The sequence below is a fragment of the Bidens hawaiensis genome, unplaced genomic scaffold (genome assembly GCF_021521415.1).
Source record: "Bidens hawaiensis isolate Kalapana, Puna unplaced genomic scaffold, B.hawaiensis_p1.1 tig00013629_1, whole genome shotgun sequence".
Classification (NCBI taxonomy): domain Eukaryota; kingdom Viridiplantae; phylum Streptophyta; class Magnoliopsida; order Asterales; family Asteraceae; genus Bidens; species Bidens hawaiensis.
In genome coordinates this window covers 492,761-506,484 of record NW_027492158.1, presented here as the reverse complement: position 1 = coordinate 506,484, position 13,724 = coordinate 492,761, and the positions used below count along the sequence as shown (strand labels likewise).

At 36.9% G+C, this 13,724-nt stretch overlaps 3 protein-coding genes across 3 annotated transcripts; 2 read left to right on the top strand and 1 right to left on the bottom strand.

Annotated features, from left to right (window-relative positions):
* The first annotated feature begins 3,845 nt into the window (after nt 1-3,845).
* LOC143544614 (protein FAR1-RELATED SEQUENCE 6-like) lies at nt 3,846-6,570 on the top strand. The gene is made up of 2 exons (XM_077036677.1): nt 3,846-3,907; nt 4,573-6,570. The coding sequence occupies exons 1-2, from the start codon at nt 3,884-3,886 to the stop codon at nt 6,523-6,525; spliced, it is 1,977 nt and encodes a 658-aa protein (XP_076892792.1). The 5' UTR covers nt 3,846-3,883; the 3' UTR covers nt 6,526-6,570.
* Nucleotides 6,571-7,681: 1,111 nt separating this feature from the next.
* On the top strand, nt 7,682-8,698 carry LOC143544617 (uncharacterized). Its single transcript, XM_077036679.1, has one exon. The coding sequence runs from the start codon at nt 7,724-7,726 to the stop codon at nt 8,696-8,698; it is 975 nt and encodes a 324-aa protein (XP_076892794.1). The 5' UTR covers nt 7,682-7,723.
* Nucleotides 8,699-10,280: 1,582 nt separating this feature from the next.
* Nucleotides 10,281-13,299, bottom strand: LOC143544613 (zinc finger BED domain-containing protein DAYSLEEPER-like). The gene is made up of 2 exons (XM_077036676.1): nt 13,177-13,299; nt 10,281-12,352 (listed from the first exon to the last, which is right to left on the bottom strand). The coding sequence occupies exon 2, from the start codon at nt 12,336-12,338 to the stop codon at nt 10,281-10,283; it is 2,058 nt and encodes a 685-aa protein (XP_076892791.1). The 5' UTR covers nt 12,339-12,352; nt 13,177-13,299.
* Between the last annotated feature and the right edge of the window lie 425 nt (nt 13,300-13,724).

Genomic DNA, 13,724 nt, shown 5'->3' with positions numbered 1-13,724 from the left:
ATAACCTAACAACTATTTAATATAATTTAACTTGCATTACTATTTTATTGAAAACAAAAATTTTAATAATTAGATCTCAAAGCTTCTTTAAATAATATGTATTATAAAATAAATGTATTTAATTAGTATAATTCATATTATTTTAAACAAGCATGTTATTAAAAAATTAGGGTTGTTCAGCAATCGGTTTAAAACCGCAAAACCGCTCAAGCCGGTCATCGGTTTGACTTTGCGGTCGGTTTTTTTTTTTTTTACATTCGGTCGATCGGCTTCAAAATTTCAAACCGTAATGAACGGTTTGGCTTGCGGGTTTTATTGAAAACCGGCCGTAAAAAACCGGACTGGAACAAAGGATTTATTTATATATGAATTTTATTTTTTTATATTAGGTTTATATAATTACTTATAATATATCATATGTTTTAAAAATTAGGCTTCTTGTCTTAGCCCACTATAAGATGCTAATGTGTAATTTAGCCCAACTTTACTAAAAGTCCAGTATCCCGTCACGTTCTAGGCTTAAATTCTGGACAATATGATTAATTATGGGGAACTTGTATTTTGGTTATTTTATTTTTGGACAGTCTGAAATCTGAACTTGTGAATTAGAGTTTAAGTTTTTGACAACATCATATTAAAGCCTAAACCGTGAAACCGGCCGGAGCTAAACCGTTAGTAATAGTTCGGTTCGGTTTGGTCTTTATTTTTTCAGCAGTTTGGCTTCGGTTTTTTATTAGCAAAATCCGTACTAACGGTTTGGCTTACGGTTTGACCCAAAAACCATCAGAACCGGACCATGAACACCCCTAATTAAAATCATAGATTTATAATCAATAATAGAGATAACTGATAAAAAATTATAAAAATAAATATAGAAGTAGCACGTGACATGAAGGACCTTTATTTATTACATAGTGCCTATATAGATTATTATATGTAATATAGGTTAAAGATGCTCTAGGTTATGCCCGACTTGAGTTTTAATGAGCGGGGCTTTATAGACTCGCAAGTAGCTCGGTCAATTTCCACTTATATAAATTATAATAATAATAATTCAAATACGAAAACGACAACATGCGTGTGTTTTATATAATAAGACTTTTTTAACGGCGACTTTCTTGTGTGCTAGGTCTTCACATGACTTTCCAAATTTGGAGAGCTCCGTTGCTCCAACCTGGCCAAACTGTGCTGTCTTAATCAGGTCCACGCTGGCTTCAGAGTTTGACTTTAGCGTTCCCCTGGGAGATCATTCTGCCAGCTGCCACTTGACAGTCTCCCCGGGTCCACAAAACGGCACCTCGCGAACTTCTTACTGGAGCAGTACTATAGGCATTTTCGAGTGTTTGGATGCACGTCTTTTGTTCATATTCCTTGGCAGTTAAGGGAGAGATTGTCCCCAAGGAAACCATTTGTGTCTCTCTTGGATCTGCTCAGTCCGGGTATAGACGTTATGACGTGAAATCCAAGAGACTCAATGTATCCTTGAATGATCTCTTTAATGGGGGGAGAACTCACTAACTCGGGATTCAAACTGACAACCTTGCAAAGCTTAGCTCAAATCATTCATTGTCACAATCTACCAAAAAGTGACACAAGTGAGAATCGAACTTGGATTTCTACCGGAAAACCTAAGCCTCCTATCATATATTTTTAATTTTTTAACTAAAGATTTCCTATAATAATATTTAATATATTTTTAATTTTTTTTGAAAGAAAAAGGTTTATTTATTTTTGTTTTATTATATTTTTTAACCAAAAAAAAAGTCAAAAACTTAAAATGATGGGGTAATGATCTGTATCACTGTATGTATTGAGATGCGTGCCTTGGATATACCCATACGAGTTTTTGACACCAATGCGCCATCTTCCTTGAATATAACCTACCGGAGAATCATTTTGATGCTAAACCCATTCCATGTTTCCCAGATAATACTAGAAAAACCATATAACACAATAAAATAAATTAAATTAAATTGTAATAAACGGTTTCAAAATATGCTATTCCCTTTTATTGATAACTGGTAAACGTATCCATGCGTTGCATCGGAAATTCACAATGATTGAAAATAATAAAAATAATCGAAAACCAAAACACGAATACCGACATTGATACCTATATTATAAAGGATGCCAACACACATTTTATATTGATCTAACCCAAAAAATAAACAAATACCGATGTCAAGGCTATCTCAATCCTTTTTTTTTTTTTGAGGTGGGGGTGGGGGGGGGGGGGGTAAAACCCACAATAAAAATGGAACCATTTTCATTTTGGAATTTGAGAGAACAAGACTCCCTCTTGAGCCATCCCTGACCGATATAGAACTGAAAGGAGTTATGGTACTCGGTGATTGAAATGAAAATTATAGCGCGACTAAAATTGTACGACAATTTTCCAGTACCGTAACCAAACGCGCTGCGTTTAACTAAGTTTGGTATGCACCTAATTTAACAATAATTTTGTAGAAATAGTATATTTGTGTAAGATTTGGTTGATTGTGCGAACCTAATCTACATTTTTGTTTTTTGTATTTTTTTAATTGTTGAAACCGTTTTTTCTTTTCAATAGTTGTTGGACACGCTTACAATTTTGTAAAGAGTATCTAACAGATAAGAGAAAGACTAAACGGTGTACAAATAAATAACGAAATTGGTATTAACAAGGGTTAATTAAATATATATATATTTTAGTTTTAATACCCTAAAGTTGATTTTTTTTAATTGCTACGGAGGGTAATGACTATATAATCGTCGAAAAAAACACTTGGTTAAAAGAAGTCGCTTATGATACCAGGAGAGGTAGCCCAATGTTCCAGTAGGACCCAATGGTTTGCCGCCAACTTCACGAGTCCATTTGGCTAATGTACTCTTAATGATTCCATTAAAAGAATGCATTTGAATCGGTCAACATTAAGTGTATTTGGTTAACTAGAATGACATCTATGAATCAATCAGCAAACCCCTTAATGGGCAAATTTCAAAATGACGATGAATAACAATTTTACCCATTTGTCAATACACCTGTGTTCATAACCCTTAGCAGAAACAACCACACTTGCCGCCGTCACCAATTTCTTCCAGCTTCGCCACACTAACCACCACCGCACCACCTGTTCCAAATTCCATGGCCGTTCACAACCTCAGTCGCCATCACGTGTAACATCGCAAGCCATTACTGCTGCCACTTTCACTCACTAGAGTCGTTGGAAATAAATATCGATTAGTTGATCTTATAATTTATTAAGACATTTTGGTTGGTCTACTTTATCGACACAAAATAGTCATTATGTCCTATAGATCCAACCAAACAACACTACTAGCTCAACAATTATGGGCTCAAGGTCTCATACCCAGTCGGGTTTTTTATTGACTCGCCGTTTACTGGCACATAAATTGTCAAATAGCCCCTAAACGACTCAAGCGCTACTATTCATAAACCAAAATTGACAATTTTTCAGGGGGTAATAATGGATCGGGATTGAGACGAGTTTAGGTAATCCCAACTCTATACCCAATTATAAAATCTTGTTACAAAAGCCAACCCAAACCCATTCGGTTTCTATCGGGTAATTACTTTGGAGGTATGGGGCAAACCCACTGACTTCGGGTCTACCTGTCGGGTATACACATGTCCACGGTGTCTAGGGCTCCAGTTTGTCAAGAAACCCCCAATTTCAATTTCAATTTCAATTTCAATTTCAATTTCAATTTCATTCAATATAATAATGCTTCGCCGTCCTTGATTTTCCGGTACGTGAACAAACTTCTCAATGCACGCTGGATCTGGATCACAAAAAGATTAACCCTTGATCGATCTCATAACTGGTTCACCTGCTATCATCTTTTACCCAAGCCAAGATTCTATCCAGTTTTGCGTCAATTGATGAATCAATCAAATTTAACCCAGGTGATATATTGCTGTACAACTATTAAGCCTCTATTTTTCGGTGAATTACATATCTCATGTATTCAGTTTTCTTGTTATTTGCTCAAAAATTGCCAACATTTGCTTGTATTTGTTGCTAAATAATGCACCCATTTGGGTTTTCTTTTTTCTGACCAATTTTTAGTCAATGTATGTGGAAAAATGCACTCGTTAACGCCCTTTTGCGGTATGCGCATATAAAGTATATTGTGTTGCCCCTCGGGGCAAAAGTGAAATTGCACTAATTTTGACGATATTTTACTAATTTAGTGAAAATAACGTTAAAAGTGGCGGAATGTTAATCAGGTATCATGTGGTGGCGTTGGCAGCCGAAAGACAAGGGTACATGCACTAATCGGCCGATATGGTTGAGTGTATGTGCCTTATGTCCAAGGCTTGACGCAAGACTACTATCGAGCCGGGGGTCTCACCGGAAGCAGCCTCTCTATTCCTACGGGGTAGAGGTAAGTAAGGCTGTCTACTTCTTACCCTCCTCTGACCCTACCATAGCTTTGCTGTTGGTGGGATTTACTGAGTACGATGATGATGTGAAAAATTACACCGAAAAATGTTGTTTTTTTTGTTTTGTTTATGTAGATTAGGGTTTAAAAGTTAAGACTGTTTGGTAATTGTGTGATTTGATTTAGATGGAAGAAGTATCTCCTAACAGCAAGCATTTGATTAATGATGAAGATGTCGATAATAGTCTGCCGGAAAACGGATTTCCGGAAGTCAGAAAAGGTTTTGTGGCACCTGCTGTAGGGATGGAGTTCGAGTCGTATGATGATGCTTACAATTATTATAATTGTTATGCTCGGGAATCTGGTTTTCGAGTACGTGTGAAGAACTCGTGGTTTAAAAGAAACAGCAGAGAGAAATATGGCGCGGTTTTATGTTGTAGCAGCCAAGGTTTTAAGAGAATAAAAGATGTGAACCGCTTAAGAAAAGAAACACGAACCGGTTGTCCTGCAATGGTGAGGATGAGGTTAGTGGATTCTAGAAGATGGAGGATTTTAGAAGTTACACTTGATCATAACCATTTACTCGGTGTGAAGGCTCACAAATCCATCAAGAAGATAGTGCAGTCAGATTCTGATGCAGAAGGGCGAACTTTAAAGCTATATAAAGCACTTGTGATTGATTCAAGGGGTAATAACGGAAATTCACATTCAAGCGGTCGGGAGTTAGGTTCTTTGTCTGTTCTTTATCATCCTGATCGGTTGAATCTGAAGAAAGGTGATGCACAAGCTATTTATAATTACCTCTTCCGTATGCAGTTGACTAACCCTAATTTCTTTTACCTGATGGATGTTAACGATGAGGGGCGTTTAAGGAATATGATTTGGTTAGACGCCAGGTGTAGGGCTGCGGTTGGTTACTTTAGTGATGTGGTTTATTTTGACACGTCATATTTGTCAAGCAAATATGAGATCCCGCTTGTCACGTTTACCGGGATGAATCATCATCGTCAATCCGTGTTATTGGGTTGCGGTTTGCTTTCAGGTGAAACGCCTGAGTCTTATTTATGGGTTTTGAAATCATGGTTGATTAGCACATCTGGGCGGGTCCCACAGACCATAATTACAGATAGGTGTAAGATCTTGCAAAGGGTAGTTTTGGAAGTTTTCCCCAAATCCCATCATCGGTTTAGTTTGTCTCACATAATGAAAAAGGTTCCCGAGAAGTTAGGAGGCTTAAAAAACTATGATGCAATTAGAAAGGTTATGGTTAAAGCAGCTTACGAGACGTTAAAACCGTATGACTTTGAAAGCTCATGGGCTTTCATGATCCAACGGTTTGGGCTCGGTGACAACGAGTGGCTTCGGTCTTTATATGAAGATCGGGCCTGGTGGGCCCCAGTATATTTAAAAGACGCATCTTTTGCTGGAATGGCTCCTGGTGACACACCCCAACCAATCTTTCATAAATACATTCACAAACAAACTCCATTAAAAGAATTTCTTGACAAATATGAACTCGCGTTACATAAAAAACACAAAGAAGAAGCAAATGCTGACATGGAATCAAGAAACGCATTACCGGCGCTGCAAACAAGATGCTCATTCGAGTTACAGCTCTCAAAAGTTTACACACGGGAAATTTTCAAGAAATTTCAAACCGAAGTTGAAGAGATGTATTCGTGTTTCAGTACCACACAGTTGCATGTTGACGGGCCCGTTATTATCTTTTTGGTGAAAGAACGCGTTTTAACAGGTGAAAACCGGAGGGAGATTAAGGATTATGAAGTTTTGTATAACCGAGGGGCGGCTGATGTACGCTGCATTTGCAGCTGTTTTAATTTCAATGGTTATTTATGTAGGCATGCTTTATGTGTGCTTAATTTTAATGGGGTTGAAGAGATTCCTTCAAAGTACATTTTATCAAGATGGAAAAGGGATTACAAGCGGTTATATGTTCCAGATCATGATGTGATTAATAATAATGATGGTACAGATACGGTCGAGTGGTTTAATCAGTTATACAGAAGCGCGTTGCAAGTTGTGGAAGAAGGTGCGATCTCATTGGATCATTATAAGGTTGCCTTGCAGACATTTGAAGAAAGCTTAAGTAGAGTTCATAATATTGAAGATAAGACATGAATAGGAATTGTATACAACCATTGCTTTCTTTCATTTGGCAAAGGGTATTTCTGCCCCATTCCTGTACACTTTTGATGTTTAATATGCACTTATGTCTATATCTGCGTCATTTGAATGGGAGCTTACAGATTCCTAAATATGTGTTTGATTCTTAAATGTTAATGGTGGTGTTAACCGTCTCTCATGTTACCTGTAAATGTGTTGTTGAGATCTGGTTTATTTCCTACTTCACTACCTGTAAAAGATTCTCAGTTTGTCATTACTAATGATAATCTCTAAAATTATTTTAATGGCGTTAAAAGATAATGAACCACAATTAATAGTATAGTACCACCTCAAAACAACCCAAAACTACTCAATTTAAGGGTGGTGTACCCAAGTACTCGGTCAAAAATTAAGAAATAGGATAATGTCATCTCAAGTCAACCAAAACATCCCAACTACTCCGTCTACTCGGGTGGGCAAGGAAACCGCCCCTTAAACCTGAGAATTTTCCATTAACTAACATTTAATAACCTTCATTATTTTTTTGAACAATAAAGGCCCAGACACCTAGGATCACCTTAGCAAACAGATCACCTTTCCGTCTAAAGAGCAGAGCGTGGTGACTCGGCCCACTCTCTGTCTCAACCCGAAAACATAATGATCCATTATTGATCCATGCGAAACTCGAATCCATGACCTCCCATAAAAAAAGTCATAGAGCTACCGTTGGACCAACCGGTCTTTGGTAACCTTCATTTTTAATCAGGTTTGGTGGAAACTAAACGCCATGTTAATCAACGTACATTTTTTCTTTTAAAATCAATCAATGTAACTCCAGCCAATCCACCGATAAGAAAACGAGTTAAAAAATAGAAATGACACAACAATAGCTCCGAATGAAAAAAAGATCAAACTATGATACCGAAAAAGTTAACCCTTAATAGAGGCGGGATGCTTTCCCTCCAATTCAATTCCAGTCATCAAGCTCAAGGTACTCTTTAATCTTTATTTCTCTCAAATCTGCGTGTCACGATTATTATCTAGTGTTATGATTATTACTTATTAGTTTCTGTATTTAATTTAATTGCTTATAGTATAATCCGTTTATGTTTATATAATATTTAGGGTTTAGACTGATACAATGATCTTAATAATAATATTCACAGATTGAAGATCTTCTAGAACTTGAACATTTTAATTACATTTATAGAAAATGAAGTTTAAAGCCTTTCTGACTGATCATGGTATTAACCTTCTGGAGAAACGCTTCTTACAAGCCCTAGATAAAATGGGCAAAATCTGCCACCTGTACCTAACCCGAGACCACGCAATCTTCCTTCACAATCTGTTAAACGGTGACGGAATCCAATCGATTGCTCAGTTTCAAAAAGAAGCCTTATTCGACGACTACCGAATCTCCAGCCAAAACGATGACCGAATTGCCTTCACTATCGACCTCTCCCTCCTCCACCGAGCACTGCGTAGCGTTCTCACGATTTACACCGAGTTTGGTGGCTCCGTTGGCGGTGACGCCACCGCCAACCGACTCCAAATTAAGCTGGTTAAAAAGCTACCGCCGTATTCAAGCCAGCCCATGCCGTTTTTGACGTTTGAAACCAAAGGTTATAAATCTGCTGTGATTCAAGATGTCCCGATATCCAAACCGTTATCCAGAGCCGATGTTCTTGAACTCCAGTCGGCTCTCGACATGGCTCAGGATTTACCACAAACGCTAGTCCAAGTTCCTGATATGAACCAGCTGCAGTCGTTTGTCGACCGAATGAAACACGTTGGTGATGTTTTAAATGTTTCCATAACTAAATACGGTGACTTGCATTTGCAAATCTCGACTAGTTTGATTACGCTTGGGGCTGAGTTTAGGAAGCTGAAGGTGATAGGGGAGCAGGCGCGGGTCCCGGCTGGAGATGAGAATTTGACAGCTCAGACGCGGACGCAAAGGGCGGTTGATAAAGGGGATGGGATGAGCGTGCAAGTTAGCGTGAAGCATTTCTTTAAGTCGATTCAGTGTCATTTAGCGAAACCGGATTGTGCGTTTTATGGGATTGCTCAGCAGGGTGCTTGTTTGACTGTGGTGTTTCAGTTCTTTGTTCCGGGGACAAGACAAACCGATAAGTCGATTAGTCTGCATTGCCGGCTTCCTGTGCTTATTGATTCTGGTACTAATTGAAGTTACTGAAAGTTATGGTATGGTTATTATGCTTTTGTTATGTTTTCTTATAATGAAGTGTAGATTGACAAGTGAATTGAAGTCAGGTTATTTGATGTTGTTTTGCTAAATGCACAATTCTTGCTTATTCTGCTTTCTTGTAGTTTAACTGCACAGTTGACCTCGTTTCATTTAGAGGACTGTATAATTCAAACCGTATCACAAATATGGTTGTAAAAATCCCGACTAGGTGCTGATTAATCACTATTCCCCACCCCACCCCACCGCTCGACTAGCGATTGCTACAACTTTGTGATGCACATCCTCCAAGTTGAATAGTGAAAAGTCGTTAACTTACAGCTCAATAATACACATAATTTTACAGAAAATGAACTCTGTTTTGGTTATAATAAATGTAATAAATTAAACAAGGCTGAAGCTACATAAGTGTTGCACACAAATTAGTTTTAAACAAGCTTGGGTTTTGACATGTGAAAGTTTGAACTTCTGCAATTAATTTGGTTTCTAGAAAAATGTTTAAACATGAATGATTAATGTAACCAACAACAGCGGGCAAGCCCGAAGAGGCGAAGTACTCTATAGTTATCATAGCGCACCAGCGGCAAAAAAATGTTAAAATTATAAACGCCTTTCGTGTTTATCATTCTACTTTCGTCTTTATAAACGCTCGATCATCTCCTTAGAGGTGGATCAGCGTCTCCTTTACAACTTTTTTTAAGCCAGGAAATACACGATTATGTTACACCAAACCACATAGTGTAGTGATTCACATTGAAAAAAAAAAGATTTTTTAATGGAGGATATGACTATTTAAAACCAAATCACATGTTTGTGTGACCTCTATCGTCAAATGACATAGTTGAGTGACCCAGTTATTATATGGCATCTATCGTTTTCGTAACCTTACACACAAGAAAGTCGCTGTTCTAAAAAAACACACAACCATGTCACTGTCTAATTTTTTATGCATACTTTAACCACTAAATGCAATACTTCAACCACATTTGTAAACGTATCAATCTTTTTAATTACACAGACACTACTTGATTATGATAAATAATTGGTGTTGGTGGTAGTTTGCTTCCTTTGTCACTTTCTTTATTAGGCTGTTTTAGTCTTTAGGGATATATGAATTAAATCCAGAAAATAGCTCCAATTCTATCACTTTTGTTTTCCCTAAAGCCTGGTTTGGTACATAAAACAGTCTCTTTACTTGCCAGCCAAAATGATACATCATTTGGCACATTAAACAAATTCCATTTTCACAAAAACAGCAATTCAACCAATGTCAGTCTGAAAGGTGTTATTTCTTTTTTGACTCTTTTATAGCTGTGCTGAAACATCATGCATACACCAGACAAATATCAAGATAGTAGAAACACAAAAAGAACCCCAAGGATTTACATCATACCACATACTCAAGTATAATCATGTTTAGAAACGTCACAAGGGAAACGATTATTACCTACTTCTCTTCAACAATAAAATGTTAAAGAAAGAATTAGAATGTGTCTATTACTCGAAAGATATTATAAAAGCACCTGCAAAACCCCTTGTGTTTCACATCTAAAAAAATAAAAAACTATAACTCAGTTTTCACAAACAAACTTGCAGAACTCGATGATGAAAAGTCCGGTGAGCGATCCAAGCCAGAGAATCCATTTTGCATCCAATCTTTTGCACAAACAAGTGCTTCAACAGTTGACGGTTTTAAAGAGCACCGATATCTATCCATCTTATTACACTTTATGTCAAAAACCGAATCTTGAAACTTTGTAGAAATGGGTATGGATAATATATCAGATGCAAATTTTGATAAAGTTGGATACTTTTTTCGGTTTGACTTCCACCACCCCAAAACATCAAATTCTTGCATCCGGGGTAAAACCGATTCTTCCAAATACTGATCAAGTTCCGTTTTCATATTCCCTTGATTCGAAATTCCCGATAGAAAAACATCAAAATCCGAAAGCTCGTCACTTGTTGATAGAAATATTTCATTTTCAGACTCTGTTTTCACAATTTCACAATGAAGAATCGTTTCTTCTTCAAACCCTTCATTTCCGTTAACAAAAAAAGTTGGTGGCGGAAGCATTTTCACAACATAATTAAGAAACAGTTCGTTAACACCGACACTAACATCTTTAATCCAGTGGTCCCCATCCTCACCATAAATTCTTGTAAAACTAAACTCAACAAGCTTCATTTTGAACCTGGGGTCCATCACAACCGCAATAGAAAAGATCAAAAAGCAATCTTTCCAGTACTTATTAAATCTTTCGTGCATTGGCCTGGTCAACCGTTTGACAAACGCGTCTTCGCTCACGGACGCGTTTTTAAGCTCGAGCTGTATCTTCCACGCTTCATGAAAAAAAGCATTTGCAGTTGGATACGTAGGGCCCGTTAAAATATCCGCTGCATCAAGTAAAAGTTTCAAGTATGTACAAAGAATCTCCACTTGTTTCCACTCGTCCATTGTAAAAATAATTCGGTAATTTGAGTCAAAAGTATCCAAGCAAGAAAATACCTCTTTCAATTCACAAGCAGCTACTAACATACAATAAGTTGTGTTCCATTGACTTTGGTCATCAAGTATAAGACTTTTTGCACTCGGTACCTGAAGTTGAACTCTAATATCATTGAATCTTTCTTGACAAGATTTAACCGTCACAACATACTTTACACTATCGCGAACCTTTTTAACCGTTTCCGATATTACCCCTAATGCATCTTGAGCAAGATGACATAAAATCCGAGAATAGCAACTCCCGGTCAAGAATTTCCCGTTAACAATCAACGGGTTTCTAACAGAAAGTAAATGTTCTAAATTCTTTCTAACCGCTTTATTTGCAAACGTTTCATCAAGAGTAACCCCAAGTAACTTGTTCTCCAAGTTCCAATCAGCAACACAAGAGAGAACCGCATGACTAAAAGCAGACTCCGAATCAGGAAACGGTAATAAACAAACAGAAAGAATCTTTCTGTGCAATTTCCAGTCATCATCTACAAACTGACCCGTTATGAAAACATACCCGACACTTTGATCCGTGGCGCACATGTCGAGAGAAAGATTAACCTGACCCCGAATACTACTAACCAGATTCAAAAGTTGTTGTCTTTCCCTTTGGTACAATCCCACACAATCCCGTTCAATAGCTTCAAGGGACAAAGCAGGAAATTCAGGTTGAAAAGATTTTACAAATTTCAAAAAGGCAGCATTTTGGACTATTGTAAGCGGGTATTCGTGCATAATAATCATCTTCGCAATATCATGATGAAAGGGGGAACTTGTTGACCCGGAAGTAATTTTTGAGCGTTTTCTTGAAAAAACGTTATCATCTTGCGAGATATTAATGGGAAGGGGGGTAAAAGGGACAATTTGATCACTTTTATTATTGACTTGGCTCATGGGGCAGATTCCCAATGCAATGTGTCGTTTGAGGTGACTGGTGCCTGCTAATTTTGACCCTGAAATATATGCAAATGATTTCTTGCATTGCATGCAACGAGCGCGCGTGCATCCCGCATCAATTGTTTCAATTGTGAAGTGTTCCCACACTATCGATTTCTTTCGCCTACGTTTGCTGCTTGTTTGCAAATCCACTTTAGGGGATTCGCTGTTGTTTGTAGGGTTAGCCATCAATACAAAAACTTCTGCAAGATTAAAAAACGATCGCATAAAACTTCAAATTGCAATTTAATATGTTTTTGAATATAAAGTTTGCTACTTTAGCCTTACTTTACACAAAACGTTAATCAGATAATCAGACGTAACAACGATCGCATAAAACTTCAAATTGCAATTTAATATGTTTTCGAATATAAAGCGTCTACTTTAGCCATACTTCAAACAAAATGTTAACCAGATAACCGTATGTAACAACGACCAGATAAAACTTTAAATTCCAATTTATATTTTTTGAATATAAAGTTTGTTACATTAGCCTTACTTTACACAAACTGTTAAACAGATAATCAATTAATTAGATGCAACAGAGAGTGTTTCGACTTATTTTGCCAAAGCGGTCATCTAAAAAAAATTATAAGATTCGGAACCCTAAATAATCATATAGCCAACATCAATTACCAGACAATCACTTTCAAAACACAATGCCAAATCTAAAGCATCCCCTGTTTCATATACCTAATTAGGGTTTAATTTTCAAACAAAACAAAAACCGTAAAACATCTAAAAATCTCATCTTTCATTCATAAAACCCTAAATCATGAACATAAAACAATACAATAGCAAACACGCCGCCATCACAATAACAAGAATTCACATTCTGCAATCCAAACATATCAACAATGATAAATTGGGTTGATTTAATTAAGAAACCCCAATCGATTTCAAATGGGTATATAATAAAAACAATAACAAGAATCAAGAAACGTGTGGATCGTGATTAGATAATAAAAACCCATTAGGGTTTAAGTTTTGGCGTAAAGATGAAAGTTTTGAGTGAAGAAAAACGAACCCTTGAGGCGGCAGCAATCGGTGAATGAGGAAAACAGTTGCTGCTGATGAGAAAAAGAAATCTTGGAAAATAAATAAATATTTGGAACTAGGGTTTAAGGTGAAGAGCTTATATAGTATTTTTGTCAATGAAAGAATAATAATAACAATATAAAAATAAAAGAAATTAAAAACTAAATCTCCAGAGGTTTTTGGAAATTTTGGAGGTTGATGAAGATTAAAGGATGGTGGGCTTACAACTAGGCCCATGTAGTGCTTATGAGTTTAGTACTTAAAAGTTGCACTTGGACTGGACCCTGTAGCGGGGCGTTTTGGTTTATAGATTAGATTGGTACCGTACTTGTATTCGTACCTGTATCCGTATCTAATATCAGTAAATCTGAATACCCGTATACGTACCTAATTGTATAGTGCGGGTACGGGTACAAGTACTTTCGAGTACTGTACTCGCTTTGGTACCACTTTGTTCTGTTTGTTTAAAAATCTCCATTAAACTTAGTATCGGTACCGTGCAATACCGATAAACAATTATCTATAATACCACAACCA